This window comes from Mus caroli, unplaced genomic scaffold, assembly GCF_978045245.1.
Source record: "Mus caroli unplaced genomic scaffold, Mus_caroli_1 scaffold_7, whole genome shotgun sequence".
Lineage (NCBI taxonomy): Eukaryota > Metazoa > Chordata > Mammalia > Rodentia > Muridae > Mus > Mus caroli.
The window spans coordinates 37,184,104-37,210,886 of NW_028227262.1; the positions used below are offsets into that span (position 1 = coordinate 37,184,104).

Sequence of the window (26,783 nt, forward strand, 5' to 3'; positions counted from 1 at the left end):
GTTTAATGGCTGGTGTCTCTGTTACTCTTGAGAATATGCTCTGTGGAATTTAGAAAATAGATCTCTGGCTACCTGTTCCTTTGGATTTCTGTTTTAGTTGGTGTGGAATGGAGACTGCCTAGATGATGTGCAGAACCCACTAGGCCCTTCTATTATAGCCACAGTTCTAGAGTAACTGTTCCACAGTGTGCATTTAAGAGATACTTTTTAACAGGAAGTCAGCAATCTGCTGTTTGCCCTCTGAACAGAGATCCATAGGACAGTTTAATACTGCTTTCCCATGTATATGACTTAGTATACCCATGTCACAAGTGGAGTGAAAATAAAGGGAGAGTAAATAATTATTCACAATTGTATAACTCATTTTATATATTCCTCTCAAGGATATTTCTTGGCATGTATATTTATATTTGCGCAGTTGAAATAAATTTGAAAATAACCATAAGCCTTTCTCTGTCACTTTCTTTTTCTGTCTCTTTCAATACTGTTCAAGAGTTCACCTTAGTGCAATTATTATGCACTGGCTATCCCATCCCCTCTCCCCCTGCTTCTATGAGGGTGTTCCCCTACCCACCCACCCACCAACTCCCACCTCCCTGCCCTAGTATTCCCCTACACTGGGACATTGAGCCTTCACAGGCACCTTTTGAAAAAGTTATTTATCATCATCATCATCATCATCATCATCATCATCACTGCTAGTGTGTATTCTGTTCATGATATATATGTAGGCATGTGTAGGTCAGAGAGATTTTGTAGAGTTGGTTCTCTCCATCCACCTTCTCTTGGGTTTCAGGGATGGAATTGGGGTTGGCTGGTTTGTGCAGCAAGTGCTCTCAGCCATGGGGCCATCTTTCCTGCCCACCATCTTGTTCTGAGACAGGGTCTCTCATTTTTGCTTGGAAACCACCAATCAGGCTTGCCAGAACACCCTCATAGAAGCAGGGGTAGAGGGGATGGGATAGAGGGTTTTCAGAAGGGAAACCGGGAAAGGGAATAATATTTGAAATGTAAATAAAGAAAATATCCAATAAAGGAAATGAAAAAAAATTAGAAAGTACTGTATATGCTTTTTGTAAATTGTATTTGATTCCTGTTAGTGATTTCTTTCCTATATGGTGGTTATGGTAGTATTTGGAGAAATGAACAGCCTTCTGGGGCTTAGTGTTATAACATGTTTATAGCATGCATAGGGCCTGTGTTCAACCTACTGAAGAACACACACACACACACACACACACCCTCCCACATATAGAGGAAGTGGATGTTTTCTAGTTTAAATGGTACGGTAACACATTGCCAGGTGCCCAGCCAGTTCCTCTATAATTGATTTCTGCCACCTCCATTCACAGCAGGTCTGAGGACACAGAAAAGGATCCCTGCTTCTCCACTCAGCTCAGGGACCTGGCTGTTTCTCTTAGCAGTCAGCATTGCCTGGCAGGCTAGCACTGCTAATATGGACTCTGGAACTGTCCCTCTCATGGCCACACACAGCCTTCTCCACCGACCCTCTTGTTTGTTAGAAGTAGACGGCAAAATAATAAGAATATGCTACTTACTCTAACAGTGGATGCCACTGGCCAGCTGTGTGATACAAAGAATGATTTTTTTTTTCTGAGACAACATGTTTTTAACACAGTGAATAGCTAAATTAAATACTTCTAGCTGATGGGAGGCAAAGCCATTTCTCAACTATAAAACCAGGTGTGTTGACAGCTGGGTCTGTGCCCACCTGAATCTCCATTCTCTCTTAGAGCTCAGAGGGCAGTCAAATAATAGATAAAGCAATGTGTGGGAATCCTGTTTTCCAAATAGAAGTGAGTGGGGTATTTGTGGAACAGAAGACATGCAGTGAGACCGGGATTTGCAGAGACTCAGATTGTGTTCTTTGAAGAGTCAACTCTGGAACAAAGTGCAACGTGTAATGGGTAACTTCTGTAAAGTGCAGCTTTTCAGCGACAGGGACTTGATCATCTTAGCCAACTGCACTGTCTCCAAGAATTTGGCATAGTTCCAGGAATACTTTCAGTACTCAAACCATGTTTAGATTTAAATGTCATCTAGCTCAACATCTAAAGCGTTGTTTTCTGGAATCTAATTTGGGCCGACAAAGTGGTTCTAGAGAAAATGAATCTTGGAGGTAAAAACCAATGTCCCTCTGTTTCTGAGGGACAGATATAGTCAAGCAAGCAGAGTAGTCCTGGGGATGAAAAATTTCCAAAAGCACAAGAAACGCTAGTGATGAGCCTGGAGCGGAGGCAGGAATATGGTGCCCTCCAGAGAGGAAGAAGGTGCTTAGTACTAAAGAGAATTACAGCTCTCTCACCATGACCCCAAGGAAGAGGAGCAAACACAGAAGGGACTAAAGGAGATCCTCATAACTGCAGGTTGAACTTGAGTCCTAGGTCTCTTTTACTTCAGCGAGTAGAAGGTGGTGGAGACAAGCACGGGTCACCAGAGAGCAGTGACAGAGACTCGCAAAGGCAGAGTCAGGATGCAAACTGTCCAGAATGGATGGCAGTGTGCAGGGTGTGCTAACACAAGAGAAAAAAAAAGTTTTTGTGCTGTGCTTTTTTTCTGACTTATTTTTATTTATGCATGAAGCTGACACTCGAAGAAAGATTCTAGGTGGCTGAAATCTGAGCAAATTAGGAACCACAGTGAAAGTGTCTTGTGTCGTGTGTCATGTGTCGTGTGTCTTGTGTCTTGTGTCTAAGCAGCAGTTTGAGATGCACTTTAGGATCCACACCCCAGACCTAATAAATTAAGCTCTAAGTGTGGCGCACAGCATCACACTTTTTCTTATCTGTTTGCTTGTTTCCTTCGACTTAGTTTTGGTCTGTTGAGAGAAGGTCTCCCTACCCATCTCTATGTCCCACTACTCAGTTAGTAGAGCAGACTGAACTACAACTTGATGCAATCTTCCTATCTAAGTATTCCAATTTGATAGAATTATAAGCCCCTGTGCTCAGCATTCTATTTTCAAAAACCCTTTAAGGAATTCCAATGCCCAAGAGACAGGTAGGATTATTGATATGGATTATGGTCTCCTAGGAAGCTCAGGGAGGAGCAAATACAAAGGCTTAACCCATACCATTCGGATGTGGATTCTTAAGAGTCAGGGCTGGTCATGGATATGTCTGAAAGTCCTTTAGAGAATATAATGTGAAGTCAGAGCTCATGAGAAATGAATTCCAGGTTAGGGCCAGAAACCTTATCCTTCCCAGGGACTTCTGTCAGAGTGTGGGTTTCAGGGTCTACACTGATACCTCCAAATCAACATGTTTAGCAACACCCTGGGTCATATCCCTAGGGAACTAATGTTCAGCATATGTGACAGGAGAGTAGTCAGAATTTGTCTGTTGCTTCCACCATTACTCTTCACTGATCTCCTAACTCTTTTAAAGAGGGAGGTGGGTAGAAAGCAAAGAAACACAATGGTATAAGACATGTGTATTGAAAGCTCTTGGTCACCAAAGGTAGAAGCCATGTTTTGAAATTGTCACAAGGCGTTATAAATGTTTTTGTTTTGACATGTTTATTATTGTTATATATGAGAGAGAATAACTCAGCCTAATTGTTCCTGTAGTGATTTGTTGATTCTAAATGATGAAGTGACCAGACCTTGATTTTCCATCTGATAACTGATGAAGTACCAAAACCCCATGTCTCTGTAGAATTCTCAACTTCAGTCAGAATGTTATCAGTGCCTTAGCTGAGGACTGATAAGCCATCTTTACCACCAGGGCTGATGTTGGAAAGGAGGAGAATATTTCTAGATATTGGGAGTTTGACAACACAGAAGACAAGATTATAAAGCCAAAATTTCAAGAGGATAAATTATAGAGGAAATATAAAATGGGAAATAACAGCAGAAGCAGTTGGCTTAGGGGCTCTGGGACGTTCACTGGAGTCTAATTGCCTTTGTTTGTAGGAAGTGGCTGCCAAAAAATGTAGCTGGATACCTCAGGCTCTGTCTGCTGTGGTGACAGCAATGGAGTGATTATTCTTACCCATGTTGGACCCTGCTTACCACATCCAGCGCTGCTTCTGTTGATGGTGTTCATTCTATGTTGGCCCACTCTGAGAATGAACTAATGTTCTGGAACAAATTGATAGAGTGTCTCCCTGATGAATGACAGAGATTTGCATGCATATCCCATCTCCATTACAAAGATAAAGAGGCAGAAGGTCCCAGGATACATGAATTGCCTGAGATTTCATAGCCAGTGTTAAATAAAAATTACAGGAAGCCATTGTTTTGGATTGAGCTCCTGCACTATGCCTCAACACACCAGACTGAAAATCAAAATGGAAACACTCCTGCTGAAGTTCCTTGTCACTGAGCCAAGACGAAGCTGTTTATCAGGATCAGAGAGGTAAAACCCAACTGTGCCCAACTGGCCACTTTCCACTAGCATGGAAGTGCAGGCCCCCTGACCTTAGTCAGCCTCAGGAAAAGACAACCAAAATTGACCAATTAGATTTTTGGTGGCTGTTCAGTCTCTACGTTCCTTATGAGGAAAGTCACTTTGAGATGACCCATCTGTTTCCCCTTGCCTTTTTCTGTCTATGAAGCCAAACTCATTTGCTTGGCTCACTGGAAGACATAATCCATCTTATGGACTGAAGAGGTGCCCAATTTGAGACTTAAAAAGAGAGCCAATTAAGATTTGAAATTGTAATTCTGTCCTTTGACATTGGGAAGAAGCAGAGCTCAGAGCTCTAACCCAACAGAATTCTAATAAGGAGTGTAGTGCCTTCCTACTCCAACTCCTCCCTGTTTTCTTTGTATCTTATCCATCCTTCCAGTTTATCTGAGTCAGTGTTACTCTGTAGCAGAGCCTGGTCTTGAATTCATGATAGTTCTCCTGCCTCCGACTCTTAAGTGCCAACAACTGGGTGGGATTGCATGTGTGAGCCCTTTCTTTTAAAGAAAACAATCTGATTTAGGATATTTATCTGTCTGCACCCACTTCCCAATTTACTTACCCAAATGGCATGTTTATCTTCAAGTCAAAAGAGATCCATCCTTCCACCCTGGTATGGAGTCTGCAAGTGGAATGTTCAGACATCCATCTTTCTTTCCTCATCCTTACCAGAGTCCTGTTCAGCTTTTGAGTCCCAGCAGTGATGCCACGTGGAGCTGACCACCCTAATCAGCACAGCCTTTGCTAGATCTCTAGCCATGTTCCTTCAGTTTTGCACTTCATTTATCCACTCCTTTTTTTCTCTGAAACATAGGCAAATATCTATAGGGTAATCTGCTACCTGTTGAGCATTAGTCTGTTAGGAAATTCCTAGGAGCAAAAGTAAAAGTATCTGACCTTTTGAAACAGAATACTGAAGAGGGGCAGACAAAAGCAGCAAAAGAAATCTATAAAGTCAGATGATCATTAGACATTATATAAAGAAAAAAGCAAAACAAGTAAATTGCTTCCCTGGGCTACTGGTCAAAGACTGTCCTTTCAAACAGTATCAGCATAGACCAGACATGATAATGATCAACAAAATATTGGAGAGGAATGAGGACTATTAGGGGGAACTGTTCTGGGCAACACCCCCAATGATCTAATCACTTCTTCCTAGGTCTCACTGCTCATAGTTTCTACCACTTTCCAACTGTGTTAATCTGGAACCATGCATTCAGCATACAAAGGACCTTGAGGAGGATACGCCAGATACAAGTTAGAGATCATACGATAATAGTATTTTCTGATGCATTTGCTCTATGGCTATAGACAATCTTTAATCCCAAATACTTAGTAGGAGGTGCAAATGGTGCAAGGTGTTAGAAGTGGATTTGAGGAGTGTGCAATGTATATAAATGTACATTTCAATGTATATAACATGCATAGCCTATATAAACTACATAATATATTTCATAGTTTCCTATATTGTCCCCTTCATCCTCATTACTGATCACTATTAACTCAGTTGTACTGTGAAGATGAATGCATAGAACAGGGTGTTTTCAGAAGGAGCCCTGTCCTAGCCTAAGTACCATATGCATATGTACTTCAGCTTCACAGAACTCTAGGTTGCACATCTGAAAAAATTAAAAAGAAAATCTTTTGTGTAATTATTTAATGAAAGTGACTTTACAATAGGGCCACAAAACAGTCTGAACTATTCACATAGTATATTATCAACTGTTGCCCCATCTAGAGGTGACGATTCTGCAAGATTAAGTTTGCTTTAAGAACAGGGACAAAACATGGGGCAGAGATTGAAGGAACAGTCATCGGGGGCCCACCTGGGGATCCATTCTGTCTGCAGACACTAAACCCTGACACTGTTGCCATTGCCAAGAGGTGCTTGGTGACAGGAACCTGATGTGGCTGTTCCTTGGGAGGTTCAGTGAGCAACTGACCAATGCAAATGCTTGGAACTAATCTTCATACTGAGCTCAGGAACCTCAGTTGGGGAGCTGGAAGAAGGACAGAAGGAGCAGAGGAGATTGCAACCCCATAGGAAAAACAATATCAGCTGACTAGACCACCCAGTATTCCCACAGACTAGACCACCAACCAAGGAGTATATAGGGAGGGATCCATGGCTCCAGATACATATGTAGCAGAGGATGGCCTTGCCAGACATCAACAGAAGGAGAGGCCTTTTGTCCTGTAAAGGTTTGATGCCCCAGTGTAGGGGGATGCTAGAAGGGTGGGGTGGGATAGGGTTGGTAGGTTAGAGATGGTGGGTGGATGGGGAAGCACCGTCATAGAGGCAAAGGAGGGAAAAGAGGGCAGATGTGGGATGGGGGATTGTGGAAGGGCAACTGGGTAGCTGGGAAGTGGGATATTATTTTAGATGTAAATGAGTGGAATGATTAATAAAAAAAAAAAAGAAAAAAGTATATAATGACTAATATTGGTGTTAGTCGTCACAAAAGCCATGGTCCTGAGAGCTGCCATGCTGAGTAGTCATTTGCCAAATTTCTCTCTTCATCCTTTCTTTCTAATGAGGTAGATTTTATCCAAATCATTTTCTAGCTAATGACATGGAGAATGTTTGTATAACCTACCTGATTACAAGTCAGCAGGAAAGGCACACAGTTTCTATACAGGGTTTGACTCTACAGCTTGAGAAAAAAATGTCAATGATTTAAATGTGTTTCTTCTTTGATTTGGAATTTCTCCATGGTCTATTAGTTTGAGGATGTTGAAGGGATAGAAGAAATTGGGAAAGGCAATTTATTTTCTGCAGTCTGATACTAAAATGAGTTTTGGAGTCTCTGTGAAAGCATTGTTCACAAGGGACTATAGGAAAAACTCAACAGAGACCAAAAGTAGGAAAAATATGAGAGTTTTACCTGGCATTGTGGAAACATTGTTGACAAAGCAATATTGATTGAACATCTATGTATCTGTCTACTGTCTGTCTGTCTATCTATCTATCATCTATCTATCATCTATCATTTGTCTGTGTTCCATCTATCTCTATCTATCTGTCTATATAGCTATCTATGTATCTATGTGTCTTTGTATCTATGTATTTATCCCTTTACCAATTATCTATCATCTATCTCTCTCTATCAATTATCTATCTATCTATCTATCTATCTATCTATCTATCTATCTATCTATCTATCTACCTATCATCTATTGATTTATGTATGTATGTATATATGTATGTATGTATGTATGTATGTATGTATGTATGTATCATCATCCAATCTATCTGTTAACCCAATCTGTTCTATATAAATATGTGTGGGTATTTCTCTGTCTTTCTCTCTCTTCTCTTTTTCTCTGTCTTTCTCTGTCTGTCTCTGTCATCTCTGTTTGTGTGGGGTGTGTGTGCAGAAATCAACATAAGTGATGTTCCTATTTTTCTGACACAGGGTTTCCTGCTGGCGTGGGAGTCACCTAATAGGTTTGGTCACCTTCTAGAATGTTCCAGGGATCTGCCAGGCTTTACCTCTCCACTTCAGGGATTATAAGTCCACAACACTGAGTCTTGCTTCTTATTAATATGGATTCTGGGATCAAACTTGGGTCTTCTTGCTTGTGTGGCAATTGCATTATCATCTGAGCTATCCCCCCTTGTCCAGTCAGGGGATATTTCAATAAATATTGGATTTGGGGGCCCACTTGGAGTGCTAAGACCAGTGCTACCCTGTATAAGGAGATGATAGTATGTTCCTGGAGTGTATGTTGCTGTGAGTAGTTTCCTAGGTTTTTGCTTGTTTGTTTTGTTTTGTTTTGTTTTGTTTTGTTTTGTTTCTACAGACCATGGAGTCCTGCATTTTAATCTTGGTTCTTCAAACCTCAATGCCACATGTGTAGGCAGAACCAAGCTCATTTTCTCTGTTGTCTGTTCCTGAGCCCTACATCCTTTCAGTTCAGTTTTCTAGAAATTTTTAACTTTTTAATGATTCTTTTTTGCAGAGTACTGTTTCTGTAAGCAAATATTTCTTTGTCTTATCTTTCTTGTTATTTCATTTTGATAGACAACTTGCTGAGTTAGCATCTGAGAATTCTTAGGGATTGAACTTCAATTATAATGGGAAAGAACGCTTGGGTTTTGTCATTGTCCCTTTTCTAGGAGAACACACCAGTGCCTCTAGGGTTTGCTGTGCAGTTCATTGGAAGCTTAGGACTTGAGCTGTCCCTAGTGTTCTGCAGCCCAGGGTTTCAAATAAACTGTAAACAAGTGGAGGTAGAGTGGGCTGGGGAGAACAACTAAAGCACTTACTACAGAAAATAAAAAAGTTAACCAAAGTATTTTATTGATACATTCTTGGACAATACCACAGAACTGGAAGAGAATGGAAAGGGATTTTTTTTTTCAGCAAGGGATTTCTTTTCCACTAAATTGACACATAAGCAGCAAGATTAACGAAAGTACTTCTTACAAACAGTAAAAAACATACATGCTTCTTTTTTAAAGTCCTTATCACATTGGTCAGTCATAGGGGCATGAACAAAACCTCAAGACATGAGAAATCCATATTCTTTCCTTCAAATAGCTTAAGAATCATTAAAATTATTGCAAAATATCCATATACCCTAAGTAAAATAACAAAAGAGAACACAAATACAAATATTAAACATAAATTATTAACATGTACTGTAAAATACATTACCGGCATGCATTCCAAAGATCAAGACCTCTATTCCATTTAACCAATGCTTTCCTTTTCCATCACAACACCTACCATGTACCAAAGATAGGTGGGGCATATCTTCTCAGCACAGTTTTTGGTCTTTAAGTATCTTTTTGTGTGTGTCTTAAAAAAAAAAACATGATTTTTCGTGTTACTATAATCATAACCATACAGTCATTTACAGATGTGCATGGGGGGTTGTGTTCTCTTATGTCTGCCGAGATTTTTTTTAAATAAAAATTAGTTATTTTAAAGTTTCCCCAAAGATTCCACCATTTGAGAGGATAGGATTCTATGAAAACAGGGCATTCAAAAACAAACAGTGAACCGAGGTACGACATTGAGTGGCAAAGTGCAAATGTCCTCACAAACTGTACAGAAAATTTCAAAACCTTGCAGCCTGGAAGTACGTACGTAGAAAGACAAGTCAGCCCCCAAAAAACAGTCCTGAGGCTCTCAGCGGTTCATCCAAAAGAGCCGGGTGGGACTTGAATCTCAACTCTCCCTTTGCTTTAGGGAGTCCAGAATTGCAGCCAAGATGGCAGTGCTGATGCCAATGACCTCTTAAGCCAAGATAAAGTAAAGGTGTCTCATAAAGCAGCTGTTCAGGATGTGTGGATCCTCTGCCATTGCTCTCTCGGGTGGGGAAGCTCCTCCAGAGATAGGAAGCAGGCAGGACCAAAAGAGTCCTATGCCAGGCTGGGTGACAGAATAACTCAAGGTCTTCCTCCTCTGTGGTTCCATGGGTTGGAACAGGTTAGATAACCAGGTTATTATAACTGACATACTTCTTTTTTGCAGCAGGGCCTGAAGAGAAAGAGAGGGAAAAGTCAATTGTGGCAATGACCCCTGTTTTCAAAGATAGAGCGTGGATGACTTCCAGGACCAAGTCAAGACACAATGAGACATCACTGAGGAATACACATATACTTTGGCATCTTTGCATTTATCTATAAGCTTATTCCAAACTAAGATTGATGTGCCAGTGATACACACTCACCTTCATTCATTTCTTTGATATGTCCCCAACCTCACACTTTTGGGGTCAATAAGATCATCAGATTTACTATTGACCACCATGCTTTCTTATTAGCCAGCCCTAAGCTGCAAGGGTGATCTGGTGCCTCAGAGATTTTTATCCTGTGACCATTTCTTGAACGTTTTCATAAAGAATGCCTACTGCCTGGAGCAGTAGTACATCTACAGGTTAGCATTCTACAGTAGTGCATCTACAGGTTAGCATTCCTAATATCAAATGGCTAGACATCCCCTTTCCAATCTCGTCAGCAATGTGTACATCACAATCTTCTTGGTAATTTCCATTTAGCTTAAAAGCACACCTGGAAACTTTCCGATATCTGAACAATCACACTGGACCTTTGTTTTCCTCAGAAGCAGAACAACTTGTTTCATTCAGAGTCCTGGGACTCTTTCCTATAGTCAGGTTTCCAGTAAATACTCACCTACTGGTTCTCCCATGGTAGGCACAGGACTACACACTGAGCCAAAAGGCAGTCCTTTCTCTGTGCTTGAGATGGAAACACACTTCAAGGTTCTGTATGACACTGTGTCTGTGAAGTAATGTGTTCTTGACTCATTCGGTTTTAGTCATGTTGCATCAATTTCTATTAGGCATAGACTCTCTGTCATGTATATTGACAATGGCTTACTTCTTTATTCTTTTTATATTCTCAATAGAGATGTTCACAGGGCACAGCAAAGTAAAAATGAATTGTTCCAGAACTCTTAAGCAGGGACTAGTGTGGATTTGGAGGCCCAAGCCACTGCACTAGTGTGCTAAGTACTTATAACTAGCCTCTGGATAGTCTATGTGCTACATTCAAATTACACACACAAACATCATTTTTCCACATATTCTGCACAGATTACAAAGTTGCATCTCATTTTATGGAGAAATTCAGATATACCCTCTGGCATTTCTGATTGGAAGACTTATATCTCTGTTACAGAGTATTGTGTTCAGTAGATAAAATTAAAAGAAACTAGAATTGCATGAAAGTGAGAGTCTCCTGAAGCTTTAATCACGATCCATTGCGCTTGATGAACACATGGACTTAGCCTCAGAGCACTCCAAGCCCCCAAGAACATTCCTGCGGCTCTTCCAGTGTCTTTTGCCTTCAGCAACTTTCTTCTTTGGGGTATAAGTAAGATAAAGAACTTTCTTTATAGGTTTATGTTTGTTTGTTTGTTTTTTGTTTTTTTTTTTTAAAGACAGGGTATCTTGTATTCTAGGCTGCCCCTAAACCCTTTATGTGTTCAAGCACGGCTTTGAACTTCTGATCCACTTGTCTGCACCTCCAAAGTGCTGAGATTACAGGTACATATCATCACATCCTTTAATGCAAGGGTGAGAATTGAACCTGGGATGTGGAGAATGCTAAGCAAGCACTCTGCCAATTAGGCTCCCTCCCCAGCTCTCCATTGGGGCAAACTTTCTAAAGATGCTTCCTGACTCCAAACCTTATTTACAGTGTCACAGTCAATCAACCTCAGCTGACACAGACAGAGTCATTGTAACAGTGCATCTTGTCAAATGCCAAGGAGCTAATTACCCTCCAGACCAAAGGGAAAGAAAACAAACAAAAACCCCAGAAGCCTGAACTGACCTAAATATCTTAGACACCTCCATGGTGTGGCTAATTAAAGCCAAATTCTGTGTAAGCAGAATTGTCTAGTGGAAAAAGAATAATTAAATTTCCTCAAATAGGTTACTATATAATATCAGTCAATAAAGATTTTTTTACTAAAAGAATTGTAGCTCAGAAAAATACTGTTCCTCTGCTGTAGTGAAGACTGGTTTGGATTAAGTTGGAATCAAAACCTAGCTATGCTTTTTAACAATTAGATATTTGGGGCAGCGAGGGAATTCTGCATGTAAAGATGTGAGTGCAATGAAGAGTAAACTGATTCCCACAAGTTATCCTGTGACTTCCTCCCATGTGTTTCGGGACCACAGCTAAACATACAGACAAATAAATACATAGAATGAATAAGACAAACTTGGAGAGTGGGGATGGGAATAGAACTCACTTGAGAGAGTACTTGCTTAGTGTGCACAGAGCCCTGAGCTCCACCCCAAGCACTGCCTGAGTAAGGCGTGCTGTTACATGCCTCCCATCCCAGTACATAGTAGGTGAGGACAGAAGCATGGGGTAGGGGGGGCAAGTTCATTTTCAGTTTCACAACAAGCTTGAGGCCAGCCTGATCTAGGTGAAACCCCAAGTTAGCAACAAGAAAACAATGAAATAAATGAAAATTAGAAAATTATGTTTTGGAGAACATGGTAGGGCTCACTGAAGCTTTGTGGGCATTATCTTCTTGTATTTTCAGAAAATGAGACCCATAATTTTTATTCCCCATTATAGTTGGGAGGGACATGGAATGCAGAGGGACCAGCATTTGAGAACCATGCTAGATGACCCATGAGTCTCTCTTTTCTTCTGCAAGCCATCATGGGAAGAACCTGCTGCCTGGGACTCACCTGCCTGGGTTCTAGTTGTGCTCCATCACTTACATGAGATGAGCCCAGCCCTCTAGCATAAGGCTGAACTTTGTGGAGGCTTTAAAATGAGGACAGTAATTCAGACCCTGAGGACTGTTGATAGCACAGATGTCAGAATTATCCCAGTCTCTCACTGGGGAATAAAACATATAAATGTATTTTTAGGTTACAAACTTCTCTACAAAGGATAAGCCTCAGTATCTGCTTTCTTTGCAGAATTGCTTTGGAGCTTTGCAGCAAGGTTATAATGAAGTTTATGCAGCCCCTCGAACGGCAATTTCTGCCCTTTATCACAGTAAAGTCCAGTGTATTATAGTGTTTATTTTTAAACCATCCTGGCCTTATGAGTAAATAAAAGAAGTGCCTACAGGGCTGATAATTCTATTTATTTGAATAACAATGTAGTTTATGGTCTAGAGAAGAGAATTGCCTAGCTCAAAATAGTTGTCCAGAAAAAATGGTTGTTAAAGAGATATATGCCTTTTATTTTAAGACTGGGAATTTCTTTCCCTTAGATGCTGGAGTATTTTTATTTTATTTTAAGAATGTTTGTCGAATGAAATTAAAAATATGTATTTTATGTGTGTGAGTGTTTTGTCTACATGTATAAATAGGTACCATATGGGTTCCCGTTGCTTACAGAGCTCAGAAGAGGGTGTCAGATCCCCTGAAACAGGAGTTATGAATGATTGTGCGACATGATGTAGGTGCTAGGAGCTGAAACTGGGTCTTCTCCAAAAACAGTGAGTGCTTTTAAGAACTGAATAATCTGTTTACATTGAGAAAGAACAAGAGTAGATTGTATTGTTCCTATTACATTTTTCTCAAACTCAGGTATTTAAAAGACCTGAAGTTTTCAATGAAAAAGTCTTAAGGACATTGATTTCTAAAATACATTATTAATACACATTTTCTTATTAGTAAATATTAGACATCCAATTCATTTTCATTTTGTCAAAATGTACTGTCAATTTGGCATTGACTTAGGAGGCCAATTTTAATATTAATTTAATTTTAATATAACTTTCTCCAGGATTTGCTTTTTAACTACTCTGATTTGTGGAAGGAGGGGGATCCTGGCGGTGGCATAGTTGTGGAGTTCAGAGGACAGATAGAGTGAGATGGTCCACGTGTCGCACTGTGTGGGTGGAACTCAGAGGCTCATGCTGGCAGCAAGCACCTTTACCCTTGAGCTGTCTCACTCCCAACTCTGCAAAATTTTGCCTTAAAAAACTTTTGCTAACTGCAAACTAGATTGAAGAAACTATAAAAAAAAATGTAAAAAACCAAAAGCAGAGAAGAAAAAAAATCTTATCATCTTGAGAAAACAGAAGAAATGAAAACAGACCTTGATGCTTCTGTTTAGCACATTTTTAAGTTTCCTAATCGTGTAAGTAACAAAGTTGATGTTTTATTTGATAAATACCATGTGTTTTCAGTTTTTTTTAAATACATATTTGTAAAAGGATATACATAAAAGTACACATATATGTTGTAGTTTCCCCTCCCCCAGCCTGAAACCTGCTTGCTCAGGGGTGGAGCTTCCCACTCAATCGTTCTGCCACGCCCACTGCTGGAACCTGCCACTTTGCTGTTTGGAGTCATACACGTGGTCACCCTGCTACTGGACCCCGAGATTATTTGGCGGGAATCAGGCCCCCTTCCCCTGCTTCATAACTGCGTGTGGAACAGTAAAATTGAGCTTTGATCAGAATGCCTGTCTTAGCTGCATCATTTTCTCTCGTCGTCTAGCCCCTCTTCTCTTCCAGATTTCCAAAATGCCTTTCCAGGCTAGAACCCAGGCTGTGATCTGCTGGCCGGACACAACAATATGTTGTAAACATTGTAGAGTAAACAAGAATTGTATCTAAATATAACACACATAAAAGCCATAGCATCCTATCCTCAGATGGGAGATGAACATCTAATTACCCCCTTCTCACTCCCACTAGCAATTCCTACATTCCCTTTACCTACCATAGCTATTGTCCTATGGCTGGGGTGGATCATGCCACTCCCACATGTGTAGTCACCAATAAACTATAGACAGCATTACATCATGTAGATTTTTTTATGTTCTATTTTTAAATTATTTTATTTATTTACATTCCAAATGTTGCCCTCATCCTAGTCCTCCCTTCCTGAATTCTTCACCCCACTCCTTCCCCTTTGTCTCTGAGAGGGTGCTTCCTCACCCATCCCCCTTACCTACTTACCCGGTCCCCTTATTTATCCACCCACATAACTTCCCCATCCCCCTTCCCTGGGGGATTAAGTCTCTACACGATTAGGTACATTCTCTTCCTCTAAGGCCAGGTGAAGCAGTTCTCTGTTACATATATGCCAGGGGACTTAGGCTAGCCTGTGTATGCTCAGTCTCTGGGAGCTCCAAGGGATCTGGGTTAGTTGATACTATTGTTTTTCTATGGGATTGGCATCCCATTTGGCTCCTTCAGTCCTTTGCCTAGCTCTTCCATTAGAGGTTCCCAATCTTAGTCCAATACTTGGCTATAAGTATCTGCATCTGTCTCAATTAGCTGTGGGTAGAACCTCTAGGAGGACAGCCAGGCTAGGCGCCTATTTACAAGCACAGCACATCAGTAATAGTGTCAGGGCTGGGTGCCTGCCCAGGGACTGGATCCCAAGTTGACTGGTCCTTTCCTTCAGTCTAGATGACCTTTCCATCAGTCTCTGCTCTATTTTTGTCCCTTCATTTCTTTTAGAGAGGAACAATTCTTGGCCAGGGTCACCAGTAGAGGAATGGGATAACTAACCCACCTACTTCATGTGTTTTAAAGACACAGAATGGTGTTACTCCACACAAACTTAATTGCAACCTTAATTCTTTTTAATTATGCATATGAGTGATGGCTCTGTGCACGGTTGTGAAGTGCCCATGGAGGCCAGAAGAGGGCGCCAGATCTCCCAAGAGCTACAGGTGCAAGCAGTGGTGTTCTGCCTTCGTGATACTGGGAACAGAACTCAGATCCTCTGCAAGAGCTGGGCATAATCTTAACCACCGAGTCGCCCTCCAGCCCTCACAACCTGTTTTCCATTTATCTTTTTTTTTTTTTTTTGAGATTTGTTTGCGTTGATTTTACAATTGGAGATGCTAGATAGTAAAATTTCTGCAACATTTTTTTTTCCATCCATGGAATCTTATTTCCTGAATTTAAAAAACAAACAAAATGATTCAAAGACAATCTAATTTCTAGAAAACAGATTAAAAAACAGTAAGATAATAATTTGTGGATAAAATTACATAAAGCAAAAAACCTACACCATTTCAGAAATATAAGATCAAACAATTAACATTTTGTTTTTATAGAAGGACAACAGAAATTGAATTAATATCAAATATTGGTGGGGAGGTAAATAAAGAAGAATTTAATTTTTAGCCCAGTGATAGGGATGTAAATTAGTACAATCTTTGGAAAAAAGTAAATTTTGAACAAACTCTGCTAGACCCTGACCAAGATCCTATTTTGAAACTCTGGCCCCTACCCCATCACCACCATTGTGAGACTCAATTATACACTATGGCCTGCATCCTTATATCTGGCACAGTGACTTCCAAAGACAAAACAGCCTCATCTGGACAAACAGCTCCAGAAGGGGGAAACTGCAGGCTTGCACATTTCCCCATCCGTTGCATTTAATTTTCCAAACCTCCTATATAAGCCCCAGGTTCCCCTTCCCTTGGCAGACACCCCTTTCCTGCTGTGTGTGCCCACTGCAGTTTGACATAAATAGTCCTGCCTGCTGAGGCCAGACTGATCTCTTTTCTGCCTTCCTTCTCTTTCAGTTGCCTTAGAAATCTAACACATGGGAAATGATGGAACAAGCTGACTGTGTGTGCCAGTGACTCAGATTTCACTTTTAGACATACAGGAGTTTCCCATATGTACACACAGGTCTGTGTAGGGCTTTTCAGTGATTTAACATGATAATTAATCCCACAAGTACTAGAGAACACAAAAGTGGACTAAGTGTAAAAGTGTAAAATGTAAGGCATCAGCCTTAGGAGGCTTAGGTTGTTATCTCAACAGGCAGATTTCCCCATTTTTAGAAGAGGAGTCCAAAATCTGCATTTTATATAAAAGTTTATTTCTTGTGTAGCCATCCAACAAAAATATGTACCAAGCATATCACATGTTAGACTCTAGTTTAGCACTGTATCACCTTTCAGTATATGTTGAAAATCATAATAAAACATCATTTAATGGCAAAGACATACGGCAATGACACCTTCCATTGAGAACTCTCATTCCAGATCTGATAGAAAGCCAGTCAGCTTCTTGTATATCCATTGTGTAATGATTTCCCCTAAATTCTTCCTAATTGATTAAATTAGCACAATATTCATAGCAAAAGATGCAAATCTGAACAAGAATGTAGGACATGATGAGTGAAAGATAAACCTTTCATAGTTATGGTAATTCAATTGTGAACGAAAAATTTGAGACACCATATGTCTCCCCAGCTTCCTCTGTAGCTCTTTGCCACAATCTTTCTGAAGAACTGTAAAATACTGTTTTAGGTAAGTTAGCCGGACTTCTCTTTTTTAAATATTGTATTTTGTGTATTGCCCTTGTGTGTATGTGTGTGCGTGCATATGTGCATATGTATCTGTACATGTCTGTATGTCTGTGCAGATGTGTGTAGATGCCTCAGCATATTTGTGGATGTTAGAGAAAAATATGTGCAAAAGAGTTTTCTCTTTGACCAAGGCTCAAACTCAGGTCTTCAATCTTGGCAGCAAGGGCTTTTACTTACTGAGTCACCTTGTTGGCCCTAGCTGACTTCTTGAGACAAGGAGCTAGGGAGGGTGAGAATAAAATCGATCAGGAAAAGAACACTATAGTCAAAATCACCATTAATTCTAATCCAGTTGCAAAAACTCCAAAATCTTGGTGTCTGTCTACCCTATCCAATTATCTAAGAAAATGGGATTTGACAAGTATTGAATACCAGTCTTCATAGATGCTGACTACACGAAACAGTCTAGGGACCCACAAGCTATGGGTTTACGTTTTATTTGTTGTGTATTCAGGTAAGGGTTGACCTTTGTCACCAGGAAGCAGTTTTGATTTTCTGTCTAATGAGGTAGGAAAATTGCACCAGTCACAGACTAGCCTCATATTAGACAGCAGGTCGGTGAATGATGGAGAAGCAACTTCTGGCGTCAGTTCACTGGGTTTTCAGACAGCAATAGAATAAATAATAGGGAGACAAGGACATGAATCAGCAACATAGAAACGGTTAGCGAAAATGCACCAAACAATGCTTCTTTCATCCTTGTGAAGGGCATGGATAAGAGACAGACCCAGTTCTATGGGACTTGAATAACGATACTGAAAATCCTAGTAAAATCTGCTTGGGGGATTGTATGTGGATGCTAGTCTATTTCTTTGATGAAGAACTACCTTGAACCCAGGAGAGGTTCCTGGTGAAAGAGTTAATCTGAACCCAGAATGGAGAGAAAGTGTGTGTGGAGGGTAGTCAGAGAGTGGTGAATTTGAGTCTGAAAGGGAGGGTAGGGTCAGATAAATCGATTCCATATCTGTATTGATTGTCCTACTACATTTCAGGTATTAGGAATAAAAAATATATCAGAATTATTCTGCTTCTATTGTTCATTTCTTCATTTTACTTCTTTATGGAAAGATGCCTCAAAGCCTTCAATGGGAAGTTTCACTCAGTGGCTACAAGGGAGCCTGTCACAATGTCCAAGTGGAGTCTCCCATGAGTAATTTTCCTCCTTGCAAGGTTCCTCTCTTATTTTTCTCCTTAGTGGATCACCTGCCGTGTTGCATTGATTGTGATCTAATTTCAGGTTGACTGACCAGCTAGTGTGGGCTGTTGTTTGTTCAACCATGTTAGAGTTCCTGCATGCTTGCATGATCTCCCTCCCAGTTCTTCCACATAGTTAGCACAACTAAAGTTAAACCCCAATTTCTCATGTGTCTCCAAACAGAACTGTGTGATTTTTTTTCATGCTTATGTATTGTGTCATGCATGTCTGTGAGTCTTTGTCTTCTGTGAGCTTTAGAAGATTCTTGAAGGGGGTGGTCTTGTATTATTTTGCCTTTCTTGTATTCACTGTATTCAAAGAAAACTTTAAATAGTGCTGTTCAGATTTCATTTGCAATTTTAAAAAATAATTTGTTTTATTTTATTTTATTTTATTTTATTTTATTTTATTTTATGGGTGTAGGTGTTTGCCTGCATATGTGTATGTGCATCTCATGCATTCAAGGCAGAAGAAAACTTCAAAGCCTTTAGTACTGAAGCTATAGATGCTTGTATTTGTCCATGTGGGTGCTGTAACCAAGCTTGGCTCTGTGCCTAGAGCAGCAAGTGCTCTTAACTGCTGAGCCATGTCCCTGGCTTCTAATTTGTAACGTTGAAACCATAACACTGCTGCTCTGAGCATCTAAGCAGGGTCAGAACAACCTGGCTATGACTGAGAAATCAATTTTCAATCCCACCATGAAAAGGGTAAATAGATATTTTAGTGCTTCCTTAAAGAAACCCAATTTGTACTCGAAGATGTAAAGCATCAAGCAGAAGTTTTCAATGTTCTTAGAAGATGTATCTGAATCCAGAGATAGTTTCTGTCTTGAAATACCACAAAGCTTGGCTAAGTTAGACATTGGGTACTTTGGAGACACACACACACACACACACACACACACACACACACATCTACATGGTGCATTAAATTACTACATCAAAGAAATGGCTTTTTTTCTTATGCAATTTCCCTGGGTATTGAAAAGCTTTTGTGCCTTTTTTGTGATTTCGATATATTATAGATGCGGATATTTGGTAATGTGTTGTGGATATGATGAGATAATACATCAAGGGATGAGGCTGTGCTCCAAAGTTTGTCTAAAGGCTGATGATACAAATCAAATAATTCTTGTAAGACAGAAGTAGAAGAGTACTTGGCAGTGTCAATGACAGCCACTGCTCAACATTGGTTCTTCGCACTTATAGCTTCATGTTTCCTTCGTTCATTCTTCTATAAAAGTATCCTGCTTTTACCAGGGGCTTTGTATGAAGTAGCAACATGAAAGTAAATAAAAAAAATATCATCTCAATCAGGACCAACTTTGGACACAAGACAATTCACTGGCTATTTACTGAGTACTTATTCCATGTCAGTTTCAGTTCTAGGCACAAGGCTCAAATTATGGTGCAGAACAGGCACAGATCTTGCTTACACACTCTACTGAGGCAGAAAACTCATTGAAAACCAAAACCACCAACCAAACAAAACAGGTAGTTGGTGAAAAAAAAATTCCTTCTATAATAGCTTAGCTATATTCTGTAACATGGTCACTGTTATTTAGTATACATTAATCTATTAATTTTAGAGGTAAAATTAGGTTAAGTAGCTACAAGTGTCCAAGTTCATTCTGTGTTTATGCTCAAAAACATTTTAATATTGAGTTGGAGACACAGCTCCATAGTTAGGTATCATATCTGCTTTCACCGAGGATCCTGATACCTACATATGGCACCTGACAACTTTAAGTACAGCTACAAATGATTCAGTATCCTTCTTACCCATGCATGGAGGCACACACACACACACACACACACACACACACACACACACACACACAAGTATGTATAAATAAATAAATAAATCTAAACCAAGTATAGAGACACATGTCTTTAACGCTAACATATGGCTGACAGAGACAGGCAGAGACAGGAAGATCTCTTTAAGTAGAGATTAGCCTGCTCTTTATTCTCCACAGTGTGCTCCAGGTCAGCCAGTGCTATATTGCGAGAATCTGCATCTGTGTATGTGTATGCCTATGTACTGTTGCCTCTGTAACATTGAACTTAGAGCCAACTGCTGACTGAAAGACCTCCCAAGGTCTTCAGGTACTGGTCTCAGCACTCCAAATGTACTTTCATGGGTAGGTGAATTAAAAAATTGCAAATGTCAGATGATGAGAATCTGGAATGTTGTCACATAATCAAAAACACCGTAAGAAGGGACTACAGAACCTGAGCTCCCACAGAAGGTAAGCAGATAAGCATTAAAATTTGGAGAGGGGCAGAGACTTCGGGACAGACAATGAGAAAGACACTATAGGGAAGCTCAGCTCACAGGGTGAATACAGGCACAAAAGCCCTAAACTGAAGGGACTGAATGACAAGAGAATACTTAGTAAGTGTAGAAAAATCTAGGAGGAGGAAAATATGTCTCAACTAAAATAGAAAATCTGTGATTAAGAAGTAGAAAATCACAATATATTTGGAAAAATTGTATGTATTGAGAATGTCGGGCATCAATGGAAGAAGAGACCCTTGGTCCTGTGAAGGCTTAATGCCCAAGTGTAGGGGAATGCAAGAGTGGGTGGGTGGGGGAGCACCTTCATGGAAGCAGGGGGAGGGGAATGGGATAGGACGTTTCCAGAGAGGAAATGGTGTGAATGGTCATGGCTGAGGCTTGATTATGCACATTTCCTGGGAGATGTTAGTCAGTTTTCCAATTTCTGTAACAAATTAGTCAAGAAACACTACACACAAGGAGGAACAGTTTATTTTGGCACTCCATCTCTGTTGGATTGGAGATCTGTCAGTAATCTTTGTTGAATCTGAGGCTTTGGCAAGAGAGAACATGACTAGAAGATGAAGTGGGATGAAACTGCTCACTGTTGGCTGATAGAAGACAGAGAGAAAACAGCTGGGGTTCTAATAGCCCTCTGTAAGGTTATATTCTCAATAACCTAACTTACCCAGTAATGCCAAAGACTGGGCACCACGCTTTTAACACCCAGTACTTTAAGCAATATTTGTAATACAAACAATGAAATATATATATATATATATATATATATATATGTTCCATGTGTCTATGGTAAATGTTTTGAGTATGAAACACACACACACACACATACACATGCACTCATACACACACACACACATATATATATATATATATATACATATTTACATATATACATATATACATATATATGTGCACATAGCTAGATAGATAGATAGTGGAGGGCCATCTCCCAGATCTGGGTAACTATGAGTCTGTATATTTTTTTCCAGGCTTTCTGTAGGGTAGAGGGGAATCCTTGATTTTGTAAATTTTTGTTTTGTTTTCTATCAAGTAATTCTTAATGATGTCTCTTGGGGTGACTCACTTACATAGTCTACTATCCCCATTTTGTGTGCCATTTTATTGTTATACCATAGAATTGAGGCATAGATATGGACATTATTAATTATTATATGAGCATTTCTTTAAGGAGTTTTTAATGGAGAAGTATACAACCCATAATAAATGGCTTCTTAGATGGTCTTTTAAAGAATCCATGTGCTAAATGCTTCACTAAAGACCCAGGAGAGATAGATGTCTATTCAGAGAGTGAAGTTCAAGGATGGATTAGTAATGTCTGTTGGAAGTAGCAAGTAGACAGATCCTGCCAGACAGTTGGTTAATCTGGTCTAAGTCTTGCTTCTTCTAATACTATTGCTCATGTCTGCTGAACAGCCTGCTTAATAAAGAGGTGACAACCAGCTGGGGATGCTTCTTCATAATCGTCTAGTTTCCTTCAGAACATAACATTATCATTGGTGTGCAGTGCTGGAGAGAGGTAAAAATGTAAACACTCTGCCTTGGGCTAGAAGAAAAAATCATGTGTGTTGCCTTTCTTGTCTCTTTCCTAGTTTTGACTTCTGCATGTGTACCTGTATATGTGAGAAGACTTTGGATCTGATTTATAAAGTAGCGTGGCTAAAATTGGGAATGAATGGAAGATGCAGGTCTCGAATTCTACTAAATTCTAGCCAAAGTCCACATAGAGTTAATTGTCTGTGAAGTTGCTTCCATAAAATATGCAGAAGGGGGAAGAAGTTGTAAGTGCATAGATATTCTGACTAAGACTTGCCGCTGTTCTCAAATGTTCCTCCTACTGGCATTCCCGAATACCAGTAAAAATGTGACTTCTTACCACATTTCACTTTTGTTTCCTTTTGCAGTGCTCGGGATGCTCTCTCTTCTGGAGTTTCACCCACAGCCCAGGTTTCACTATGACTGTTACCTCCTTGGTTACTATATCGCTGGCTGCTCTATAAAGTCACATTTGTTAACTTTCCATTGCCTTGAAGCAGTGTATAAATTCCAGGTAGGTTGATCGATATAGCCCTTTGATGAACATAAGAAGTACAAGAAGTTTTAAAGCCATATTAAGCCTCCAAGGCTGTTTTGTTCAGTCCCAATGTTAAATTTCTTCTTTACAGTCATTTAAGCAGAATGTACATTCTATGTGCATATCTAATAGATCTGTCACTATTGTTTATTTCTCTCTTACTTGGGTTAAACCACTTGTCATATAACTTGAGAAATTATTACACAAGTCAGATATTCTCCACAATTCAGCAGAGGTCTTCTGGAAATAAGCTAATAATTCAATTAAAGGCAATGAAGAGTGGTTGGTGAGCTAGAGAAACTGTCCTTTAATAGGATGAAGGAAACCTTAAGATATGATACTGTATTAGTTTTTTTCACCATAAAAAATACCCGATAAATAACTTAATGGGCACATCTCTGTTTAGTCTCTCCATTTTAGAGATTTTAGTCTACAGTTCTAGGCAATGCTGAGATACAGAAATTGTGGTTGAGTATAGTTGCTGACCTTATTACAGTCAGTAAGGAGTAAAAGAATGTAAAAAGCCAGGCTCAAGACATGCAGTTGAGGAATTTCTTCCAACTAAGCCCTCCCTCTCGATAGCCCATTCAGCTATGAACTCATCCACATTGAGGAGATTGGAAATCTCATGATGCAAACACCTCTCAATACGACCACTAATTGCCGCTAATAGATCTGCAACACAGGAGCTTTTTAAGATGGATACTTGTTACGGAAATTATAATAGATCCAATGAACTAGTGTTAAATGATATAGAGAATTAATTTTGTTTGTGTTGGATGTGATAATGGGATTATGGTTATGTTGAAAAGAGTATATTTTATGCGAAGATAAAATATTTTCAAGTACCATATTATCTATAGTTAGCTTTCAAAAAGTTCCAGACAAAACTTCGTAGGAACAGGTGAAATAAATAAAGTAAAATGTTAACAAGTGTTAAATTTTTGTTGTGAGTTATAAACTGTTCTTTTTAATTTTATAATGTTCAAACACCTTGTTGTTAAAAATAAAATATTTCTGAATCTCATGCCCACAGTAAAACTTATCCATTACAGGTTTTCTGGGAACTTATCCCAGATTTGTCTCACAATACCTGGCACCAAGAGATTTCTTAAAAACCTAAATATAGCAGTATGATATGACCCAGCTATTTCACTCTTGGGCATACACTGAAAAGTCTCTGAGTCAACATATCAAAGAGATTCCTGCATAGCCACGTTGATTGCTGTACTATTCATCATATCCATAAAATTTAGCCAGCTGACATGACCATCATGTGAAGACCTAAAATTCATGGACAATATACAGAATAGAATTTTAATTTTTAAGAAAAATGAAATCATGACATTTTCAGGATCATGTACAGACAAGATGTGATTGTTAAGCAATATAATCCATGCTCAGAAATACAAATGTTCCATGTTTTCTCTCATAACAGAACCTAGATATAAATTGTGTGTGTGTGTGTGTGTGTGTGTGTGTAAGAGAGGGACAGAATAAAAGACAGAGAAGGTAGTAAATACATTTGTAATATTTTGAATGAGAAATGTTTTCTACAGAATTAATTGTTTGAACACTTGTTCATGGGTTATTGGTGCTGTTTTTAAACACAGAATACTTAGGAAATACAGCCTTTTTGGAGGTGAGGGTTTGAGAGTTAATAGCTGTGTCTCATGTCAACTTTTCTATCTCTGCCTTCTCTGTGTAGTTTAAGATGTGATCAGCTAGCTTTTAGCTCCAGCTACCTGTGGCCATGCCTCTACCATCATTATGGATGCTCCCTCTAGAACCATGAGGCCAAATACACCTTAACCTCAAAGGTGCCTTTAGTCACAATATTTTAATCACAAGCAACATCTGCCTTGAAAGAAGAGAGGGGATTACTGGGTAGGAAACTGGTGATCAGCAACAGGGAGACAGCACAATGTGGGCAGCAGAGGGCAGATAAGTGTAAACTATATGTGAAAATGTCATAATGAAATCTATTGTTATATATGTTAATTTAAAATGAAAAAGGAAGTTATAATCTCAAGTCAGCCTTTTCTATGCAACTCAGGAGGATAGTCATACATTCGAACAGTTCTTGCAGAAGAGCTGGGTAGTTGACACTCCAGAGAAGTCATTATTCACCACTGTGGGGAACAGAAATCTGAGACTGATTGAAACACAGTAAAGATAGCGCATCTGAATGACCCTTGAACCTGTCAATGGATTTCCTTATGCTTTAGTTTTCTTGTCTGATAAGCAGATGTGGTTATAGCACTAAACTTCACAGTTGCTAAAAAAAAAATGACAGTAGTAAATATAGGTAAGGTAAATAGAATAGGGCTGGATAAAATGATAGTACTCAGTTTATTTAATTGGTTTGATATTTTCGCTAGATGAATTTGCTCTCTCTCTCTCTGTCTCTCTCTCTCACACACACACAACACACACACACACACACACAGAGAGAGAGAGAGAGAGAGAGAGAGAGAGAGAGAGAGAGAGAGAGAGAGTACCCAGAGACACAGATATATGGCATTTGTATATATGATTTCCTGTATAGAAGAAATCCTCCTAAAGCTTCCGAATGACTAGACGTAGAAATAAATACATTACTTGATTTTTGAACAAAGAAAATAGGCTAAAACTAACCTTAAAGAGATGTAAAGAGGCATGAGAGAATGCTTGCCATCCACCAAGGAAGGCACCATTGTGGAAGTGTGAAACTAAAATCTTGTGATCAGAAAGATTTCACTCATCAACTAGAAGCAAGAAGATAAGAAGGACCTTGGCAGTTACTGTTATGGCAAAATGACAGTTTTGTATGATAGAGGATGGTACATCCATATAAATCACTTCTCTTATATGCATTCCATGTCACATGTGTCCAGTGGTGGAACTGGCAATCACTGATTCGAAGAGACATCACTATTTTATGGTTCTGATATTTACACATTCAACTACTGGAGAATATATATAGTTATTTAATCTATTTTGAGTTGATAAATTGATCATCTCCTGACTGATGCCAGAAGAGTGTCAGTTGAATTATCCAAAGAGAGTAATCCAGTATTAATTTAGTATTCAATTTTGCATTTAAGAATTGGCCTGTGTCCAGATTCAGAAAGCAAAGTAAGGACTGTGACAACTACTAGTCTGGCTTTATTTAAAACATGTGATCCTTGGTACTCAGACTGGTCATCAAATAGACTTAACAACCCAATACTCCAAACAAACTGTTGAATCCCAAACTGGGAGTGTAATTTACACAAGTTACCCAAAATCTGTGCTGAGTGAATCTTCATGAAAGTAATTAATGGTGTAACACTAGTAAATCATACCTTTCTGGCTTATATTTTGGGGAATTTGCAGAGAAGGTATGGATCTCATTGAGAAGTTTAGCATGGATGCTGGATGGCACATCAAATATAACGGGCACTTGTGTTCTCAGTTTAGTGTTTGATATGTATTTAAAATGTGCTAGATATTGTGCAAAGCCCTGTGTGTATTCCTTTCCATCTACTGAGCTAGACACCAGTATTGCCTCAATCTCTTTTATAAAAATAACATGTATTTATTTTCATGTGTGTAAGTGCTTTGCCTGAATGTCTGTCAGTGCACTGTGTATTCCTGGTGCTTGCAGAGACCAGAAGAGCTTGCTGCATCCTTTGGAACTGGAGTTATGGGCATTTGGAAGTCACCATGTGGTTGCTGGAAACTATACATAGGTCCTCTGTGTGAGCCACAAGTATTCTTAACTTTTGAGAAATCTCTCTATATATCTATTTCTCTTTTCTTAAACACAGAGGTCTGAGGTTTACAAAGATGAAAAGAACATAACCAGTGCTGTTTCAGATATCATTACCTCTTCCAAATTGTGGTTCTGATAAAGTAAGAGAGAGAGAGAGTTATAAAAGGGAAACTTACATATGTGACTGAGAGATTTCTCATTTAGCAATCATTTTCCAACTTGTCA

At 39.4% G+C, this 26,783-nt stretch overlaps 1 protein-coding gene across 2 annotated transcripts in view; it reads right to left on the reverse strand.

Annotated features, from left to right (window-relative positions):
- Positions 1-8,750: 8,750 nt before the first annotated feature.
- Positions 8,751-26,783, reverse strand: part of Grm7 (glutamate metabotropic receptor 7) — an 891,604-nt gene continuing 873,571 nt past the window's right edge. For both annotated transcript variants that reach the window (XM_021164769.3, XM_021164768.3), the window contains one exon: positions 8,751-9,919. In XM_021164769.3, coding sequence (XP_021020428.1) covers positions 9,870-9,919 — 50 coding nt within the window. In that variant the 3' untranslated portion in view covers positions 8,751-9,869. The remainder of the gene's footprint in view (positions 9,920-26,783) is intronic.